Below are 22,697 nucleotides of genomic sequence, written 5' to 3' on the forward strand. Positions count from 1 at the left end.
ATATATATTTTTAACAGATACAATGTAAATTTGCACCTATATGTAATGTGTGCACAGCATGTTGTTAGTAGCACTCAACACTAAGTACTACATGAACATGAACAGCTACTGTCACTACACAAGCACCTAACCAGACCAAACGGCAGGTATGTTTACACATGTTGTGAACAAGTTATTGGTTAATTATCTTTATTCAGTTCATTCATGTCACGAGAAATTAAATAATGAAAAAAAAAGACGAAGTCCAATGATAGACTGACAGGGTGTAGGTTGAAGCTACAGCTTTAAACTTTGATTTAAGTGCAGAATCAACAGAAGAAGAAGAAGAAAGAACAGGCCGTTCGTGTCAAATCCAGCTGTCGATAAACTCTTCATATCTACAGCATTTTCACACTGAACATTTATCATAACACTGAATAATTATGACAGCTTCAGTGTGCTGCACATTTGAATTTTGTCAGGACAATAGTTCCAAAGTTCAACCCCCGCAACAGATACACACTTCACACTGTTCATAACCTCGGGTTTCTCAAAAATATAATTTCCTCTTAATCTGTATTTATTATCGCTTTTTTTTTTCCTGAATCCCAAGTGGTAACGGACCATTATGTGCTTAATCTGAATTATGTTATAATCTAAAAAATCTTTGAAATTGATTGTTATGTAAAAAATATAATAAATAAAGGATTTGTTGACTCTTCATAGGATTTGTTTGTTACCATTTGTATGAGTTGATGTTTGTCTTGTAAATGTTTCAAATACACAGTGATATAAAATACAGTGTTATTAGCTATTCTGCCTGCAAACTGACATCAGCAGCACATTTTTCTCCAGTTAATGTTTGCTTGGTAGCTTGTCCAGCAGGGTGCACGGCAAGATGAAAAAGATGGAGGCACGGAGAAGTTAGATAAGCAGACTTTAACAGAAAAGTTAATGCAGTTTGTTCAAAGTCTGTGGCTCTCGTGTTGTGCAGCAGGCTGCTGTCTGGCTCAGTGTGACCGTCTGCTCTGCCTATTATAGAACACTGACGTTACTTCCCAATTTATGACTTGATTGGCTGCATCAAAGAAACAATCATTTTTTTGGGCGGAATATTGCAAAATAAAGTGTTCCATCATGAAACCAAGAAAAATAAGACACACGGTATAAAGATGCTGAGAAAGGAAGAAAGCTGAAATGACTAAATAACTAAAAAAAAAGGAAGACAAGAAAACAAACATGAAGAGGGAGACAGTAAAGGCGACTGTCCTAACATGAAGAAAAGAGAAATGTAGGTAAAGAAAGCTGTGTATGATTTTATTTCAGTCTGATGAAGGGTTGCTATTTAAAGGGCAGACCAGAGAAAGAAACAGTGGTTAGCAATTACATCTGACCTGATATTTGTGACGGCTCAATAGAAGCAGCAGAGTAACCACATTCTCTCTAATACACTCTGTATTTGTTGAGGTCTTCGTATCTCTTCTGATTCGGCCCCTGCGTCCTGTGCTCAGCTGAACAAAAGCTACTGTATTACCAAGTGAAAGAAAACTTGATCTGCGGACTTTTGCAACAGGATTACGATGTCACACTGGACATTTTTCACTATATATATATATATATATATATATATTAGGGCTGCAACGATTCATCGATTAACTCGATTAAATCGATTCTAAAAATTTATCGACACAAATTTACTGTGTCGATGCTTCATTTAAACTCTGCAGCGCTCAGCTGTCTCGGTGTAAGCGGCGCTCCTCACTAGCATTAGCAGCATTAGTGCTGACGTTTTTTTGTGGGTTTATTGGGGGCTGGCAAACCAACATAGAACTGCATTACCGCCACCTACTGGACTGGAGTGTGAATCACTCACGTATACATAAGCACACATTCTAAAAAGCTCTCCGTCGCTGCGATGGATTTCATTTAACACAGAGTGGATCATCTAGAGTTGCCACCTGTCTCGTAAAATACAGAACCCCGTATGTTACGGGACTCCGTGGAATACGGCTCCGTAACATGCCGTGTTCCGTACTTTACGGGACGGGTGGCAACTGTCGCTGACATGCATTTCCACGCCTCCACTGCTCTCTGTGTGTCTGTGTGTGTTGTGCTCGCTGAGAATTTCAGCTGCTACTTTTGTCTTTACTTCAGCTGTAGCTACCAGAACTGGTTTGCTAGCGAGCGCGAGCCATTAGCACTAGCGATGGTCCGGAAGGCCCGCCCCCCAGAACCGAGAGGCTCCTTCAAAATATTTTTTATACTTTAATCCCTTATTAGTGACTAAATATAGACCTGCAGTAGAAACGTATTTTCGAGAATGCTTGTGAATACAAAGCATTACACCATTACTCACACATGCGCCATGGCTCCCGCAGCCACTAGTTTTTCAAAACACTCATAGCAGGCAGCGGTTTTAACTGCGCAAGCGCAAAGAGGCGAAGCTGTGACGGTGAGCTCAAGTAGTGAAAAAGGAAACGTTTTTCCAGCGTCCAAAACAGCAGCTTTTTCTTTTAGTAACAATCATTAAATCTGTGAAACAGCTGGAGGTCCTTCATCAAGCACCTGATCAGCAAGTGTTAAGGTGAAGAAAAGAGAACTTTGTAGCTGCTCCATTCACCGCTGTTTGTTCACATGGCGAGAAACTGCATTACGGAAGTTAAAATATGCAGATAAACTGTTAATAAAAAAAAGTATTTCTTATCCGATTACTCGATTAATCACTGGAATAATCGATAGAATACTCGATTACTAAAATAATCGTTTTATGCAGCCCTAATATATATATATATATATATATATATATATATATATATATATATATATATATATATATATATATATATATATATATATATATATTAGGGCTGGGACTTTTAACGCGTTAATTTTGATTATTAATTACGGGGAAATTAACGAATTAAAAATTTTAACGCATTTTAACGCACTTTGCACCGTGGAACGTTTCTCAGTGCACGAGTTCCCGGCATACAGATTATATCGACGCACAATGTCCAACTTCAGGGGCCCCATCCTGCGAAGGACCCGGCCCACGTCCTTTAGAGCCCACGAAGACCACAAAGGGAGGACGTGAGCGGCTAGCCTTCATATCAGCGTCACCTGTCCTCACCTGTAGCTCATGTCGCCTAGCAACCGTGAGTGTGAAGCCCAGCTGTGTAAAAGCAGCTGGTTAAACGGAGAACGAACTTTTTCTCCTTTTTGTGGTTTAATTTTAATTCTTTTATTCAAAATAAGCTGTTAAAACAAGCATGACACATTTCAACATCAAGGAATACAGCTGAGAGAATGATTAATTTCCAACTATATTAAGTGAGACATTAATGTTGAATAAAACTATCCAGTTATGATGCTTAACTTTAATTTCAGGAGTTTGCTTATCACAGGAGCACTTCCACCCTTCGTTGGTCTGTGTAGTAGACTGGTGGGAAAATAAACAAAATTTTGAAGTTTAAGCTTATGTATATTGATTCATTCATCAACCAAACTTAAATTAATATTTATCATGTCAAATATTGAAATGCGATTAAAATGCAATTAATTTCGATTAATTAATTACAAAGCTTGTAATTAATTCGATTAATTTTTTTAATCGAGTCCCACCCCTAATATTATATTACATATTGCACAATGCAGTTTTCTAAATGCACAAAGATTAATCTTAGAGCCAAAGCAGCAGCACAGGGCAGCCTGTCCACAAAGAAAACAATATTAAATAGACATAATGTCATTATTTCATTAATCAACTAGCAGACTGGTGTCAGGTGAAACTAGCATTGATACAGTGAGAAATAACAAAAAACACAGAACTCTGTACTTTCTGCTCTCCACCCATTCTGCACGCTCATTTCAGAGACATTAGCTAAGCAAAGTACTGTTTTCTAGAGACATTTTCATGTTCACGTTCCTCTTGCCATTGTAAATGTCTGCACAAATGAGTGTGCGCTCCCAGATATACCCCCCCCCCGTGGGGAACCTGTCATTCATGCCTTTTATGCTCCTTACCAGAGGTCTGAGAACAACAGGTAAATATGAGAAAAATGTGACAGACAACCAACCATCCAGAAGTCCCAAACTCTGTGCATGACTGAGCCAACATCCACTGACAGCAGATATCACAGCCTAGCTCATTATCAGGTTGGACATCAGCTGTGTGTTCCTGTATGCTGAGGTGATTATGTTCGTCACCAGAGAGTGTCAGACAGACAGCAGTCATTTCACAGCTGAAGAGATGCTGGACTGCTGACAGCGGAGGCACCAGCAAAAGCAGCTGTTTCATACCTCATGCTCTTGTTCCTGGCAGTTTGAATTACAACCGTCACACACTGTTTACATCAGCTCTTCGACAAAGAAGAAAAAAAGGTACATGTGTGCATGTTTTACCAACATTGGATGACATTACTGAGATTTACTCAGGAAGATCAGGGCATCCCATGATTACATCCCCTCTCCATTTCATCTCAGAATTCGTTACTATGGTGATGACCTACCCGAAAGCCTCTCATCAGATCATTATTTTCTTCCCGGGCTTGTAAGTGCGAACTGCCATCCAGCCCACTCTGTGCAGCCAAACTGGCCTAATCAAATGCTTGGCCTCAGATTTGGTCTCCCCAGGCATTTCCTTACCACTAATAGAATCCCAGCTATTGTCTGAGCTCTGTGTTTTCACAGTGGTATTAGCTGTACTCTTAATCATAGACGTGTTTAGGAACAAACAACACCTGTTTAGCTTCAAGCTTCTAATTCTGATTTGCTATTTCCTATTATGGCTACCAGGGAACATGAACGGTCATAATTTATGACTAATTGATGACTGCTGATTATTAAAAATGTATCTCTAATTTTGCCATGCTAAATACAACTGAACAGATAATAAATAAAGGCCAGCTGGAATTATGCAAGTTTTCTGCTTTTGGTCATCAAATGTGTACGAACAACATAATTCAAATTATTTCACCTCAATTCTTCTTCTTTTGTTTTTAATATAGTGGCAGTTCACAGCAACAGTCAGCTCAAGGTAACACAAAGTAAAGACCCTACAATATTACAGAGAGAATGTCAACAGCTGTGAGCAAGCACTTGGCAATGGTGGGCAGAATAAAAAAAACAAAACAGGAAGAAACCTCCAGAAGAATTGGGCGTAAGGAGGGGCAATGTTCTGCTGTGTTGGGGGTGAGGGGAGAATATAGGGGAGAGTATTCACACATTAATTCACACAACAGAGGCATATAAAAAATGGGGAAAGCTCATAGCATCATGGAAACTTCCTCAGAAACCTGAATCTACTATGTCCACTAACCAAGTGATCTTAATTTGTCTGCCATTTTGGACATGCGATAATCATGGTGACATTTAGGATCAAGTCACTATAAGACCCCCATCCACGGGCCTAATGACCAGTCCCCGACCCTCTGGCAACTTATGGCTGTGAGAGAAAAATATTCCCCAGCTGGTTGAGAGTGGTTGCTGGAGGTTGATGGCAGTTGCTAGGAAAATGATTCCTAAAGCCCCAGGCCTACAGAGCCGGTCTGTGTCCTGGCAAACTGCTGTCACTAGGGAACGTGTATTCTCCAGCCATTTGGCAAAAAACCTCCTTGTGACTGTTTTGGTTGCTGTCATATTGCTGTAGTCCTAGTTTGAATGGAAGTGACGGATTTGTATACAAACACTAGCCAGCTGCTTTCCAAGCTGTAGTGCAAAGTGTGATACAAAGCAGAAATGGAGATCATTTGCCTTCAAAATAAAAGTTGCACCTCTCGAGACATGTTAGCTGCAGATTTCAGTTAAAGCTTTTTTCTTTGAAGGAGAACCTTCTCCATTTGTGTCGTGAGTTTTCAAGTTGTACCACTCAGCTACTAGTTAGAGAGTATTCGCAGACAAACATGAAAAACCTTGGCAAGGAGGTGTTTGGTGCAGCAGTTTTTTTTGCAACCAGTTTCACCCAGCAAGAGCCAGCAAACCTCCAGGAACCACTGCAAACCAAACAAAAGAAAAAAACCTCTCCTTGGCATCACATGTAAGTGTGCTGGGTATCACTTGAGAATAATTTTTCAACACATAATGTAGAGTCCAATGACTTCAACAGAAGGTCCTGAATGTTTGTAATAAATACACCACAGCCAGAAGATCTCCCCGGTATTGTTGCTTTCTGCATGCATTTACATGTTTTAAACGTAACCCTGCTCATTTCCTAAACCTAACCAAACGGAAAATGTTAAAAAGAATTCTTAAAGTATGAGTCCCCAAAATTTACACTAAAGGGGTACCTAGTGTGTTCAAATGATGACACATCGCATCTGTTAAACTATCTTGCATTTGAACTATGAAAGTGTTGGATGCAAGAATTTTAATCAATACAAGCTGTTTAAAATCGCCAACATTTTTTTTTTTTTATGGTTAGAAGCTGAAGGTTGCTGAGTGACAGCTGGTGTGTCTGCTACTGTGCAAAAACTCATGCATTACACAGTCTAATGCCCAGAAAGACAAAAAACCCAGTTTGTTCCATTTGTTTCATCAGCAGAGAGTGAGTCTAAATCAACCACAAAGCATTTGCACTTCTCTGAAGCGACATGACAGAAGAATAATTGAATTTCTGATACCTCCACCAAAATAAACAGCCCACAGCCGTAGAGACACAGAACATTAGCCCTGAAAAGTACCAGTATATACACAGAAAAAAATTAAGTGTGTAATATTATCAGACTATATTGCCAAAAGTGTTCACTCACCAATCCAAATCATTGAATTCAAGTGTTCCAGTCACTCCCGGGGCCACAGGTGTATAAACCAAGCACCTAGACATTCATACTGCTTCTACAAGCATATGTAAAAGAATGGGTTGCTCATTAATTCAGTGAATTCCAGTGTGGTGCCATGACAGGATGCCACCTGTGCAACAAGTCTAGTCCTGAAATTTCCTCACTAGTAAATATTCCACAGTCAACTCTTAGTGGTATTATAACAAAGTGGAAGCAATTGGGAATGACAGCAACTCAGCCACGTAGTGGTAGGTCATGACAGAGCGGGTTCAGTTGATGCTGAGGTGCATGGTGCACAGAGGTCACCAACTTTCTACAAACTCAATCACTACAGACCTCCAAACTTCACGTGGCCTTCAGATCAGCTCAAGAACAGAGGGTAGAGAGCTTCATGGAAGGGGTTTCCATGGCATTCAAGCCTTACATCACCAAGTGCAATGCAAAGTGTTGGATGCACTGGTGTAAAGCACATCGTCACTGAACTCCACTGGAGTGGAGATGTATTCTCTGGAGTAACGAATCACACTTCTCCGTCTGGCAAGCCGATGGACAAGTCTGCGTTTGCCAGGAGAACGGTACTTGTCTGACTGCAAGTGTAAAGTTTGGTGGAGGGGGGATTATGGTGTGGGGTTGTTCTTCAGGAGTTGGGCTCGGCCCCTTAGTACCAGTGAAAGGAACTCTTAATGCTTTAGCATACCAAGACATTTTGGACAATTTGATGCTCCCAACTTTGTGGGAACAGTTCCAACATGACTGCACACCAGTGCACAAAGCAGGTCCATTAAAGACATGGATGAGTGAGTTTGGTGTGGAAGAAATTGACTGGCCTGCACAGACTCCCGACCTCAACCCAATAGAACACCTTTGGGATGAATTAGAGTGGAGACTGTGAGCCAGGCCTTCTCAACCAGCATGAGTGTGTGACCTCACAAATGCTCTTCTAGAAGAATGGTCAAAAATTTCCTTAAACACACTCCTGAACCTTGTGGAAAACCTTCCCTTCCCAGAAGTGCTGAAGCTGTTATAGCTGCAAAGGGTGGGTCGACATCATATTAAACCCAGCTGGATTAGGAATGGCATGTCACTGAAGTTCATATAAGTGTGAAGGCAGATGAGGCAATATAGTGCGTAGAGGTTAGGGATAGCAAAAGGATAAAGGCACAGTTCAGCTAAAGCTTTGACCTTTTCCAAAATTCAGATACAATACTCTGTTGTGTGTGTGTGTGTGTGTGTGTGTGTGTGTGTGTGTGTGTGTGTGTGTGTGTGTGTGTGTGTGTGTGTGTGTGTATCAGCTGACTTCTTAACTTCTTTTTTGTTAGTTTTCTGCCTGCATCGTTTCAAACGTGTTTCTCAATTTTTAAAAAGTAGAGAAATGAGCATATGTGTGACTACAGGTGTGCACAGCAGGGGGTGATTTGTCAGATACACGGTCATCTTGCTCAGACATCTGAGAGCAAGGAGACTAACATAGAGTAAAAGTTAATTTAACAGGAATATTACAAGAAAAAACAGGTCAGCACACCTAGCTTTTTCTTAGCAAAAGCGAGATCAGGAGGGAATAAGGATGGATGTTTTCTGTAAACCAATCATATTAATGCATTAGAGTTTCCAGTAGAGTTTGAAAATGTTTGTGAACTATTTAGAATTTAACTACCCCATTACCTGGAATTTCTAGATCCTGTATCTCTGTAGCATATTGCAGAGATACTGATAAAATTTTGATGACAAAAAAAAAAAAATAGCAGAGGTTAAAGAGAAGGGCTGCAGTGAAGAAGAGTGTCAGGTTTTTAATTAAGTGGCAGATTTGATTATGAAGTAATGATATTTGCTTTGTGTAAATTTTAGTTTGCCATCAGCTTCATTATATTAGCACTTGAGAGACAGAACCAGACGGAGGTTTAATCTCACACTATGGAAATATCAGTGAATTGAATAGATGATGTAATTAATCTTCTAGTGTCACACAGGGAGGGCAGGTAATGAGAGGAGAGGTGACAGTCCTATTTACACATATGCACACTGACACACACATATACATTGTGGGTACAGTGTGTATTCTGATTCATGCACTATTCCATAAATTACAACTTCATTTACAGTAATAAAGAAACACAGAGTGAAGTGTGTAGAGATCAGACTCACACACACCCTGTCAGAGAGATTAATGTGCAAGACGACAGCCTGTGCATTACACGGTCTCACACTCCTTTCCACACTCTGAACGACAGACCAGGCGGTGACTCACAGTGTGAAGTTCTCCTCGGGGTAGCAGCGGTTTCTCAGCAGCCCCGCCCAGAGCTGCACTCCTATGATGCCGAAGATGAAGAAGACAAAAAAGCAGAGGAGAAGGACGTTACCCAGCATGGGCAGAGTGTCGAGCAGCAGGTTCACCAGGATACGCATGCCTGAAGAGAAGCACAGACAAACACTTGTGTGATGACAAATCCCACATAGCCCAATGGCAGACTTAACTTCATGATCTAAATGGAGCAAGGGGTGGGCACTTAGTTCATATCCACTTGCTCTAATGCTGTTTTCAAATTGTGCACAGGCAAAGAACAGCAATAGATTAGCACAGTTGCGTATGTGGAGCTCTGCACAGAGCAGGAGAGAGGAGTGAGAGTTTACTTATTTTCTATTTCCAGCATGAAGAGGAAAAAAGTACCTGTAAGTAATTATATGCCAGCAAGAGAGTCCTGAATCACAGCTGACTTATTTCATATACAGCAATAAGCCGACCTTAATTAGTGCACTGATGTCAGCTTAACAGCGGTAATACTAACATTACATTGCATTACAAGCCCAGAAGTATCTGGGTTTGTAATACACTGACAGAAACAAAAACAGAAAGAAACAAAATCATTAATGCAGTTCTGGTATTGATTTACTAGTAATGACTGCACTCTTGCTTCAAATCCCATCTGACTCAGTAGGAATTTGGAGCAAGAGTGCAGTCAAAACTGTGCTCTATGACTACAATCAACTCAAAGTCAAAGTAAAAACAAACACACAAAGCAACATTTTTTGTTCAAAGTCAAAAGAGTATTTGTTTTGTGAAAATCTCTCTATATAGCATACTTTTATGGTCTGGTGCGGGTGTCAGTGTTCTGTACTGTGATGTACAGTGCTGTGAAAAAGTCTTGAGCCACACACATCATGTTTTTAGATTTTTCTTCCAAGGAGCCAGACTTCAGGAATAGTTTTTCCAGGCTTTCTCAAGGTCAACATTTTTATTTGGGCACTGGCTGTTTTTTTTTTTGTTTGTTTTCTCCGCTCATTTTCAGTCCAGTCTTTGTACCTGACCATTTTCAGAGCAATGTTTTTTTTTTGGTTATTAAGCCATTTATCACTGATCTATGACTCATTCAAACATAGAAAGGCACCTCTCAAGGGGCACATAACAGACCTCTCTACACATAACAGACAACTTAGCAAAGAACCAATTTTAAACAGAATCTTTAGTTACTTTGTTGCTAGTAGCCTGTCACAAAGACACACCATTTGTTCCCATTTCTTTAGTTGAATCAAAGATAACAGTTTAATAGGTATAAACAAGATGATTCCCAAAGAGCTGTTAGCCACAAACTTGACATATCTTGGCATTGTGTGCAGCATGCCCTTAAGCTTTTGAAGAAAGTGGACAAATGGAGAACAAAACAAGAAGCGACAGGCCTAAAAAATCTATCTACAGCAGATGAGCGGTATCTGAAAGTCATGTCTTTAAGAAATAGGAAATAAATCCAGACCTGAGACAGGACCTGAGAGATGTATCTGGACCATCACTTGATGCATCCACTGTTCAAGAAAGCTTCATCAGTACATTCATAGACCTTCTCTGTGGTCTTCTTTTCCCCCTGCCTGGCAGCTCCATATTCAGCATCCTTTGACCGATATATCCACTATCCCTCCTCAGCTCTGCCACTGTCTCCAAACCATACATCACAGCAGGTCTCACTACCACCTTGTAAACCTTCCCGTTAACTCTTGCTGCTATCCGTCTGCCATAAATCACCTCTGGCACTCATCTCCACCCACTCCACCATGCCTGCACTCTTTTCTTCACTTCTCTTTTGCACTGTCCATTGTTTTAGATGGTTGAAGCCAGGTATTTAAACCAGATTCCAGACATAACCTCATCTGAACCCATCTGTCACTCCTATTGAACCTCACACTTGTCTTACTGTCCTCATGCATGTCCTGCACCACCCTCACATACTTCTCTCCCACTTCCTCATGCAGCACCACAGATCCTCTCTCGGCACCCTAACATATGCTTTGTCTAGATCCTCAAAGACACACTGCAGCTCCTTCAGACCTTCTCTGTACTTCTCCATCAACACTCTCAAAGCAAACATTGCATCTGTAGTGCTCTTTCTCAGTATGAAGCCATACTGCTGCTCACTGATCGCCCTTAACCGAGCTTCAACAACACTTTCCTATAGCTTCATGGTACGACTCATCATCCTTCTGTAGTTGCTACAGCTCTGCACATCATCCTTGTTCTTGAAAATTGGTACCATTACACTTCTTCTCCATTCTTCAGGCATCCTTTCACTCTCCAAGATTGTGTTAAACCATCTGGTCAAAAAGTCTACTGCCCTCTTTCCTGGAGATCTCCATACCTCCACAGGTATGTCATAAGAGTACAAGAAAGCTTGCATAACAGAAGTCAGGTGGTCATAGCAAATATTGACTTTCAAGCATATTAGGATTGTAGACACTCTTATTCTGCCTTATCTGCTCTATTTACTTATCTTTGCACATTTCAATAAATTGCTGCACCTATTTCCCATTTTCTTAGGAAAATATAAAGAAATGATGGGGTGGCTCAAGATGAAGCACTTTAGGAAGCACAGCAACACTAGAAAAAATATTGGCAAGAACCAATTTTTGTGTTTCACTATATTGTTCCATCACACAAAGGTTAAAGCAACTTGGTTCTCTGTAACTTTTCTTTAAAAGTTACAGAGAACCAAGAAACATTGTGTAAAACCTGGCTTGGGAAGGAAAGAAAAAAGACTCCAAATTCAGCCAAAAGTTTTTTTGTTTTATTATTTACTGTCAGTTATGCCATCTTATCAAAACCTTGTCAAGGCTTGTTATATTCTGGACAATAACTAAGCTCCTTATAAGAGGCTACAGCGTTGGCTGTGATAATTCTGTGTTCTGCTTTGAAACTGGATGAGCAATTATGTTCTATTAGAAAATGGAAGAGGAGCACAAACACACAAAAATGCATCCGTATAATTTGTGCATGCACACAGACTCCAATCCTCATCATACCTATCTTTTTCTCTCTCTCTTAAAACATTTGCTGCCACACCTCCCACTCTCCAGCTTGTGCAGAAACGTAAGCAACCATTTCCATATAAGCCGTCGCGTTTTCATAATTAGCTAATCAATCACTAATCTCCTCTCTAATTGCGATCCCACAGCCAATTACTTTGGCTCTAAATACTATGAGAAACTAAAGTAGGGGTTAAATTATATCTGTAAAATGTATTGAGGAATGATGAGAAATGATTAGCATTTAACTGATTAGTTAGGTGGGCAGCCCATCTATAGCTCTTCATCCAGGAGTCTCACTAAATAACATAAATAAGATGTTTCACTTGACAGAAGAAGACCTTGGAAACACGCAGCTGTAAACAGCCAGAATACCTGGAGACTTGGCTGTATTTACTATAAAAGTCAGCTGTGTGATATATCAATTGAAAAGTAAAGCTGCAATTTAAATTTGAATGAAAGGCATGAAAGAATCTCCCCCATGTTAGTTTTTATCTCTACTTAAACCTTTAGAGCTGCAGGAAATGGTAAGTCACACACGGAAAATACAGATTTCTCATGAGGATTTAAATCCCCCTTTAATGGCAGAGATTTTACTTTTGGTGGGAAAAAAATCCCCTTCTGTGCTCATCCTTTGGGTTTAAACACAACACATGACCTTTGGTGAACAACTGTCTGGGCTGAGTTTGCTTTTTTGATGTAAATAATAAATGATTTGTGGATACTGATATCTTTATATATATTATATATATATATATATATATATATATATATATATATATATATATATATATATATATATATATATATATATATATTTATTAGGGGTGGGACTCGATTAAAAAAATTAATCGAATTAATTACAAGCTTTGTAATTAATTAATCGAAATTAATCGCATTTTAATCGCATTTCAATATTTAACATGATAAATATTAATTTAAGTTTGGTTGATGAATAAATCAATATACATAAGCTTAAACTTCAAAATCTTGTTTATTTTCCCACCAGTCTGCTACACAGACCAATGAAGGGTGGAAGTGCTCCTGTGATAAGCAAACTCCTGAAATTAAAGTTAAGCATCATAACTGGATAGTTTTATTCAACATTAATGTCTCACTTGTTATAGTTGGAAATTAATCATTCTCTCAGCTGTATTCCTTGATGTTGAAATGTGTTACGCTTGTTTTAACAGCTTATTTTGAATTAAAGACTTAAAATTAAACCACAAAAAGGAGAAAAAGTTCGTTCTCCGTTTAACAGCTGCTTTTACACAGCTGTGCTTCGCACTCACGGTTGCTAGGTGACATGAGCTGCACAGAGGTGACGGCAGGTGACACTGATATGAAGGCTAGCCGCTCACTTCCGGCCTTTGTGGTGTTCGTGGGCTGCGAAAGACGTGGGCCGGGTCCTTCGCAGGATGCGGCCCCTAATTTGGACATTGTGCGTCGATATAATCTGTACGCCGGGAACTCGCGCACTGAGAAACGTTCCACGGTGCAAAGTGCGATTAAAATGCGTTAAAATTTTTAACGCGTTAATTTCCCCATAATTAATTAATCGAAATTAACGCGTTAAAGTCCCACCCCTAATATATATATATATATATATATATATATATATATATATATATATATATAAATTGCTATTGTCTTCCTTTTTTAATAATTTTAGGTTAATTTTGTCGTTTAAAAAACAAACAGATATGTATGTAATTAATGATTTTAGCTCCGTATACCATTTTAATAAAGTTAAAGTACATTCGTCCAGCAGTCAAACTGAAATCACAGAACCTGACTTCCTTTGAGGAAGTCGTAACAGACGTCTCATTTCAGATTGATTAAGTCTGTTTGAAGTTGCTAGCAGCTTAAAACGCTGCAATATCAAGTCAGGCACCCTAATGTGAATATATTAGCATTTAAAAAACTGTTAATTAACAGGGAATGAGGAGAATGCATAACATGTACAACGAGAATTACAAAATAATAATAATTTAAAAAGTGAATAATTGAGTTATTCTAGTCATGCAAGTATTGACTAAACAGAACAGCCAGTATTTGCTTTATAATTTTACAGACTTGAATCAAATGCTGTTGAATGTAAATGAAAAGGGAAGAACAAGGGAATATGCTGAGGACCGTTACCCTGGCAGCTAATTCGATGTCCCCCGCAGGGGTTGAGAGCAGTGCAGTAAACAGGCCCAGTCCTTTAAGCTGTGACCGGTGGGAACCCGACATGGATAATTTCCATTTGTGCCATTAACTGACTCCTCAATTCAGTCCTCACATCCTCCTCTGAGAGTGTGTGCAGTCGTTCAGTTAGCATGTGCCTGCAAGGATGTGTGCACAAGTGTTTTTCTGGCTTTGCGCTGGTTGCAGTTTTGTGTCATTTCATGTTCTGCCTGCACAGCGTATGCATTTGCTGGTGTGTCTGCACTCATAAAGCCAACCACGTGTAGACTGAATTACTCCTGTGATGAGCTCTGTGGTGAACAGTCTTTAATAAAAACAGAGAAATGCATCTTTATTTATCCCGCAAATAAAAAATGAGTGGAACGTTTTGCTTTTGGCAGCTGATGCTGGCACTGTTACAACCTGCCCTTCTCACCCTTTGGATAGTGTTGCTGGTGCTTCACGAAATAAGTTGATGGTTTAATGTTAATGTTGACAATTGTATTGCCAATATTTGATAGAGCATTAATAGATCTTTTCCATCTACTAAAAAATGCTGTACTTTCAGCATCATTTAAACTTCCAAATATTTTTAGGAAAAGGAAACTGAAACAGGCAGAAAAGAGTTGGGGAAAGGTTGAAATTACACTGAAAAACATTTATCTGTGGCCACAGTAAGAAAAATATTAACTTGCTGATGTTATTTATGATCTTTGTGTCTATAGAACATGCACACTTGCCACTTGTTGGGTAGCCTGTAGCACACCTCCAAAGTCACTCACTCCCACTCCCACTCGTCTAATAACAAATGCTAAGAGCTCTGAAGTAGATCTGTCCACTTCGGAAAGTTTTTGTTCCAGACACTTCATCTGTTCATGATTTCTGTGCTACTAGTGAGTTTTTAATTTACATGCTTTGCTTCTTCTGCCTGTAATTTTGCTGATGCTAGTCAATCGCAGGCCTGTGTACCCTCAACAAGCACTGCCCCAACGTAGCTCTCCCAGCTGTCTCTGCCCCAATCAAATTTTGAATTTTCCATAAAGGCTTTATTATTCATTTATATGTTCCTTCTTTCATGCTCCAGTTTTAGTTTAAATACGACTGACCTTCAGTTTTATAAATACTACATATGATGAGAAGTCTGATTTGCGTAGGCTTTCATTTAAGAACTAATCACATTGAAGAAAAGCAAATGTTAAAGATCTGATTAAAATATGTTAAATACAGATGAAGATTTTTTTTTTTTTTTTTTGCCCTGGGTCATTTACCTCTCAAACTGTCCACCTGCTAATTCAACCAGCCCACACTATTACTCGACCTGACAATGTGAATATGTGAACCAAATTTCACAGCAATCCATTTAATACTTGTTGAGGTGATTCAATGTGAACCTGCAGACCGACAAACATTATGATCAGAGCCATTAAAACAAGCAGAAATGTTGCTCTCAGGAAAGAAATTATTTTCTGCATAAAAGTTAAACACCTTATTTTTCTCACTTGGTTAAAAAAGGGTAGATTCTGAAAACATTTAGCATCATAATTTTTAAAAAATGAATGCAGTGGTTTCTATGTAATCACCTCCCTTTTCTCATCTTATCTTCCTCCCTCCAGGTGTCTGTCTTCTACGTTCCTTGCCCCCTTTTTATCTCTATTCTTCCACTGACTCCCTCCACCGCTTGCACTTCCCCCAGCTGTATCTATCATCGTAATAGCCTGCTCATCTGAGTCCCCCTGCATCTCTCCTCTCATCATCCCTCTCTTCCTCTCGTCCATCTTCGCCTTTCCTTTATGGAGCTGGATAATCCCCTCTTCCCTCCTTCATTTATCTCTCTTGCTGCCTTTTTTGTCCTCTCCTCTCACCTGCCTTTCTTTCTGGCCTATCCTTGCTTAACCCAAATACAGTGTTCTTATTAAAAACGATGATGAATAAGAGCATCAATCTGATGTGAGAGGATTATTATTTATTATATAAGGTGCTGGCTGCCTTTTCTTTACTGCCACTTTTCTTTTTTTTTTTGTTTCCGAGCTAGACATTTCACCACGAATGAACCAATCCAAGACATCTTTTTTTTTTTTTTTTTTTGAGTGACAGAGAGGAAGAAGCTCAGTGAATAGAAAAGTCCCCTCTGCTCATAGAAATGTCAGATTACAGCTGCAAACATGGTTTAGACTTCAGTGACTCATCATTGTTTGTGTTTCCTGCCAGCAGAGAGCTGTACAGCAAAAACCTATTGATGGGCAAATTAAGTCCACCCTGCACAAAACCACTGCTAGACATTAAGGGATGTAATGAAAGTTTAGAACACAAACTTTGGGGAAGCAAAACTTGACGCGTGGGACATTCTGCGCCATTTTAAACATTTAATTTGGTGCACAGAGGAGCAAAAAGTCGACAAAGTGTATCCATTTTGTTTAACTGTATATCATACAGTAAAGAAATAAAACTTTTATTATGGGCATGAAACAAGTTCTTGCACTTATTTTTTTTTTTCAGAGCCAGTGAATCATGACTCATAACAATTTCTTAATTACCATTTCTATAAATGTAAGGCCGTCAAAACTGCCCTCAGACAGAACTGACAAAGGCTATGGCTGTGGTAAATATTTTAAAAACAAAACAAAACACAACATTGATGGATGGAATAAAAAGTGACATGTATGAAGAAGCTTCATTGCATGACTGTGCACAGCTGGTGCACACAATGATGTTGATTAAAGGAAGAATCTTTGTGTTCTGACACATGTCTGAGTCATTTCTGGTAGAACGCAGTGTTCTCTTAGTTGATGTCTCTGCTGGAAGAACGACACTGTTGTCAGTAGCACCCGAAACTCTTAAAACAAGGCGTGCTGTGACTGTGCTTTGGTTAAGGTTTGCTTAGGTCAGGAACGACTTGATTGCAGGTTGGGAAATGTGGTTTAGTATATAATTCACAATTTTGTTAAGGTCAGGGACTTTCATTGTCAGGATTTCAATCATAAGAACGCAATTATAGTCAGGAAATTACCATAGTTACAGTTAAAACACACTTATTTTTCTCAATAAGCATTCTGTGATCCCTTTATGGCAACCTCTGTGTTAGAGTTGTGGTTTTTTTTATTTTCTTCGTACTTCTTTCATACTGATTTCTACTTGATCTTCATTCTTTTTGGATTATGTGCACTCTTCAAGCTTATTTTAAAAACAATCAAGTACTACGCAGACCCAGGGTTTTCCAATCCTTTCAAAGACATGCAAGGGCTACTAGTTCTGCTTTTGGAGAAAGGGAGGAATAAGTTAGAGAAAAGACTATACAGAATATGACAGAAGGAAGTGGAAAAGGCAGAAGAAGCAGGACAGGAGAAAGGGGAATGAAGTAAGGTTTGAGACTGGCTCTCACTCTGCTGCAAAGGAAACCAACTGAACAATGGGATAAAGGAAGAGTTGAGAGCAGAAACATGACAGAGAGATCACAGAGAAAAGAAGATAAAACGAAAATAATGGGATATTTAAAAACTCCTTTTTACCTCAAGTGATATAGTAAGACAGACAAAAGGACAGGGAGAGAGCGAGGGGGAGAGACAGGGAGAGAGAAGGAGGAAGAAAGACATCAAACAGCTGTCTATAATCATAACTAAAAATGAGTGGCAATGACTTATTCATGTTCATGTATATTCTGTGACGAATATAGAAATCAACATGCATTCTCTCCAACAAACCAAGTTGGTTACAGCGGCTTTTACAAAAGAAAAAAAAGCCTGGTTTATGTTGCAGATTTATGAGCAGTGGGAGGGTTAGCAATTACAAAAGAAGCAAAACAACATTAACTTCAAGCACCAGCATATCTGACTTAGAGAGTACTCATAGCTTCTGGAAATGATTGCCTGCTAGGCACAATTTACACACATAAAGCACAAAAGCAAGTGGCAGCAAACTGATTATTCTCATCAAGAAGGACTAAGCAGCACTTTGGGAGTCAAAGTGACAAGGTTAGCTAGCTCAGAATACTTCAGTGATGTCTGGTCATTTCATGATGGGTTTGGCTGCTGAGGATTTTTACAGGGAGGGGGATTAGCACAGCTCGCTGTGGATGAAATTACTTTTTAGGATTTTAAATAGCCATGTACACTTAGTATACTCAGGAATTTAGTTCCACACCGGATGAAAGTACTTACAGGCAGATTTTATTACACTGTCCAATAGCTAAACAGAGATGAAATGTGACCTCCCTTTTAGAACCTTCCCCTTCCATTTCTTTGCTTTTTGCAGTTGTCCAAATCAGTTTGAAAATACACGAGGCATCTGCTTAAAGGCCAAACAGCACCTCCAAACCACAAAGCCAGGTTATGTAAACAATAGGAAAACAATCAAAATGGCATAATTACAGCCAAGACAATGAGGTATTTGGGTTCCATTTGGCAGTCTGGTTACAGTTGCATTTATGGTGCCACAGTTACAGTTGTGCTACTCTCATTTGCTCCAGAATGAATAATGGTGTGGCACGTGTTCAGCACTGCAGGATCTGGTGTGTGTGCAAACAATAGCAGAAGGCATCTGTTAGCAAGGTGAAGCTATGGACACACAATACCACATTATAGAAGCTGTGTTTTATTTAAACTGGTACTGTACTGTGAATGATGAATGATTGATAAAGTGAAGGTATCATGGCACAGCAAACTAACAAGTAACAACTGAAGAGAAAGAGGGTTTGAAATAAAGGTATAGATAATTTAGCTTAATTTTATAAGTTTATATGTCACTTGATTTGTTGTTGAAAGCTGCTTTAGAGAAAAAAAAACGGCCTTTGTACTAAACTTTGTACTTCTTATACTATTATATACAGTGTTTCACGTACCATTGCCTTAGTGGTGCTGTCCTATGCCTACACAGTTCCCCACAGTTGTAGCTGATAGATGTCAGATTAGCCTCAACGCAAACTAAATCGAATCACTGAACTAGATCTGTAGACCTTTACTGTAGTGCTGTTGCCTTTTAGAGCCTTTTAACTGAATTATGTGACAAATGATGTGACCTGCTATGAAATGAAAGGTCTCACAATAAGTCTATACTGCAGTTTTATTCTTGGTCTTAGAGCTGATAAGCAGGCGCCTGTTTTCATGTGCGGAACATAAACGCAAATATTTTATCAATGCAACTCAGTCCTTCACTCTCTTCTGCCAGCCCAGCCTCGTATGGTTTGCTATGCAGGCGTGGAGTCCAACCTTACATCTCCAAAAGTACCTACTGGAAACACTATTTCATATCATGTTTGAGACTTTGAAAAGCTATCCACTGATTAAAAATAATCATGGCTCTAATCAAGGTAGCTAATAAATAGTCAATAGCTTGTTGTCAGTCAAATGAACATGTTCCCTGTTCAGGTATTTCTGGCTTAGTGACTCATGTTCAACACTTTCCAGCTACTGGGCAGCCTTCTCCAGCAGGCAGCTGTCCATGGTGCTGAATAAGAGCCACAGATGACAACACATGAATGGATATCATCCTACAATTTATTTTTTTTTTTTCCAGAGTGAAATGAGTAGTTCAGGAGAGAAGAGTTCAGCAAAGCTTTTGACAACAACTTTTTGTTTAACTCAGTCATGGAGATACAGCTATGGTTACCTCTCATGTTCACAACACAAAGGACTCTGTTTTTGGGAAGGGGAAATAAGCACAATGTGGTACAGTGACTTACTTGGCACCCTGTTAATTGCTTTGAGCGGCCGCAGCACCCTCACTGTTCTGATGGCAGTGAAATTGATGTTCTGCAGGTCCAGCGAGTACTCGACCATCCTGGAAAACATGCAGAAAGCAACAAAATTAAACACAAACTAAAAATGAACAATACAACATTTCCACATCTGCAGTCTATAGCAGACAGCAATTCAAAAACAACAAATCTGCAGTCATCACAGAGAAGCAGTTTCATCTGAAATTCCAACTACATTTGATTTAATGTACTCCTCCTTCCAGGTTTGTTCTTATTAAAAAGCTTAAACAGAAGAGAATACGCATCCTCTCACAGCTGGGCATCTGCTGTGCTGAGCCTAATATGAATTAATGAAGTGGAATATGTGTACCTAATAATGCAAGACATTTAAAGAAAGAAAGGGGTCAGTGGAATAACATTATCTTAACTGAGTTGGAAATTAGAAAACAGTCATTAATTAGTTTGCAGGTGAACATGATATAAGTACCAGTCAAAAGTTTGGACACACCTTCTCATTCAATGTTTTTATTTTTTTCTTTCTTTTCCTACATTATAAATTAATACTGAAGTCATCCAGACAATGAAGGAACACTTAAGGAATCATGTAGTAAACTTAAAAGTGTTAAATAAACCAAAATATGTTTTAGATTTTAGATTCTTCAAAGTTGGCACCTTTTGCTTTGATTACAGCTTTGCACACTCTTGGTATTCTCTAAATCATCACCTGAAATGGTTTTCCAACAGTCTTGAAGGAGTTCCCAGAGGTGCCGAGCACTTGTTGGCTGCTTTGCCTTCACTCTGTGGTCCAACTCATCCCAAACCATCTCAGTTGGTTTTAGTTCAGGTGATTGTGGAGGCCAGAATGACTTGCGGTTTCTGAGGCTGGTAACTCTGATGAACTTATCCTGTGCAACAGAGGAAACTTTTGGTCTTCCTTTCCTGGGGTGGTCCTGATGAGAGCCAGTTTCATCATAACGTTTGATGGTCTCTGTGACTGCACTTGAGGAGACTTTCAAAGTTCTTGAAATGTTTCAGATTTACTGACCTTCATTTCTTAAAGTAATGATGAACTGTTGTTTTTCTTTACTTAGCTGAGTAGTTCTTGCCATAATATGGATTAGAACATTACTCAAATAGAGCTACTCACTGTACACCAACTCTACCTCTTCACAGTACAGCTGATGGTCTCAAACACATTAAGAGGGCAAGAAATTCAAGAAATTAACTCTTGACAGCCACAGCTGTTACTGAAAGACATTCCAGGTGACTGCCTCATAAAGCTGACTGAGGAAATGCCAAAGCTGTTATCAAAGCAAGAGGTGCCGACTTTGAAGAATCTAAAATATAAAACATATTCTGGTTTGTTTACTAAATAATTCCATATGTATTTCTTCATAGTTTGGATGATCTATAATGCAGACAATTTTAAACAATGAAAAACCACTGAATTAGAAAGGAGTGTCCATATATATGGCAAGGTTGCAGAGGGTTGCACTGGCAGTAAAAACCAGATTATTTTGACTCAGGTGGAGAGAGATGTCAAGCTACGAGCGAATAAGTGCAGAAAATCTCCTGCATCCCTGGAAACTGGTTATACCTTTTAGCACATGTAGCGAATGCATCAAAGTGTATCCTGTTGGTTGGCGGGTGTACACAAGCATGAGAGGCATGAGATTAAACGTGCAACCACCTGAGATGAAAGCAGAGCCTAGCGAGGGAGCAAAGACTCGAGGTGGAGGGAGTAAACAGGCTTGAAGTAAAACTACGTATGGAATAATGGGGACAGAGGAGGTGAAGAAATGATCAAGAATTTTGCTATTTGACCTGTTTCTAACAAATTTATTACTTGGAAAATATACTCTTGCCTGAGGAATGGTGTCTGTCTGTACCTGTGTGTGTGTGTGTGTGTGTGTGTGTGTGTGTGTGTGTGTGTGTGTGTGTGTGTGTGTGTGTGTGTGTGTGTGTGTGTGTGTGTGTGTGCATGCTACAGAGAACATGGCAGAGGACAGAAAGCAAGAGAAAAAAAGAAAAGAAACAGGCAGAGATGGCAGGAAAACACGTGAGAAAACTGCGGACAGGTCAGACAACGACAGGTGAGAAAACGACATGAGGAAAGCACCAAGAGTTGATTAAGTGCAATATAATGAAGGCAATAAAGTAAGATTGAGAGAGGAAGAAAGACAGAGCCTCAGGGCTTTATCAAGTGTTCGAGATAATTACAATGCTGGGAACAGAGAGGCAGGGAGAAGAGAGCAATATGCATATACCTGACTGAACAGAAGAAAGCTGCTCTTAGAATAAGAAGGGGTGGGGGGCTCTTATCAAGATGCAGGAGAGAATAGTAGAAGACACTAAGGCAAGTTTCAGGTATTTGACACAAATATTCTACCCCTACTAAGATCTTCAAGATATTCAAGTGCTCTGTAATAACAAGCTCATCTCAAGGATAAGGTGGAGAGCCTAGCAGGTGCTTTTTCAAGTGATTAAAAAGCCAGATTAAATTTTTCACTTTCGACCTCTCGACCTGCACACCTGGAGAAGACTGCAATATAACCAAGAAACTGACAGTAACACAGAAGTATAGTATCATGGTGCTTCAGGGGGAGTCTCTCCCACTTTGAAGTGTTTGTGAGGTTTTAAAGTTGGAAAACATTAACAAGTTGCATACTTGTAAATCAGGAGATGAATAAATACTGTACATGCCCATGTCAAAGCCCCCCCCCCCAGGATTCTAAAAACTATAAGTGCCGCCAACTTCAATCAAAAGTATCATCCTGAAGCCTGAAAAGCTTGACCAG

The 22,697-nt window shown here is 39.4% G+C and overlaps 1 protein-coding gene across 1 annotated transcript in view; it reads right to left on the reverse strand.

Moving 5' to 3' along the window:
* Positions 1 to 22,697, reverse strand: part of LOC115775707 (voltage-dependent T-type calcium channel subunit alpha-1I-like) — a 184,260-nt gene that overhangs the window by 100,009 nt on the left and 61,554 nt on the right. Inside the window, exons 4-5 of the mRNA XM_030723225.1 lie at positions 19,885 to 19,982; positions 9,001 to 9,160 (exon numbers count right to left, since the gene is read on the reverse strand). Of these exons, the coding sequence (XP_030579085.1) occupies positions 9,001 to 9,160; positions 19,885 to 19,982 (258 nt within the window). The remainder of the gene's footprint in view (positions 1 to 9,000; positions 9,161 to 19,884; positions 19,983 to 22,697) is intronic.

This window comes from Archocentrus centrarchus, chromosome 1 (assembly GCF_007364275.1).
Source record: "Archocentrus centrarchus isolate MPI-CPG fArcCen1 chromosome 1, fArcCen1, whole genome shotgun sequence".
In the NCBI taxonomy this organism is placed as follows: Eukaryota; Metazoa; Chordata; class Actinopteri; order Cichliformes; family Cichlidae; genus Archocentrus; species Archocentrus centrarchus.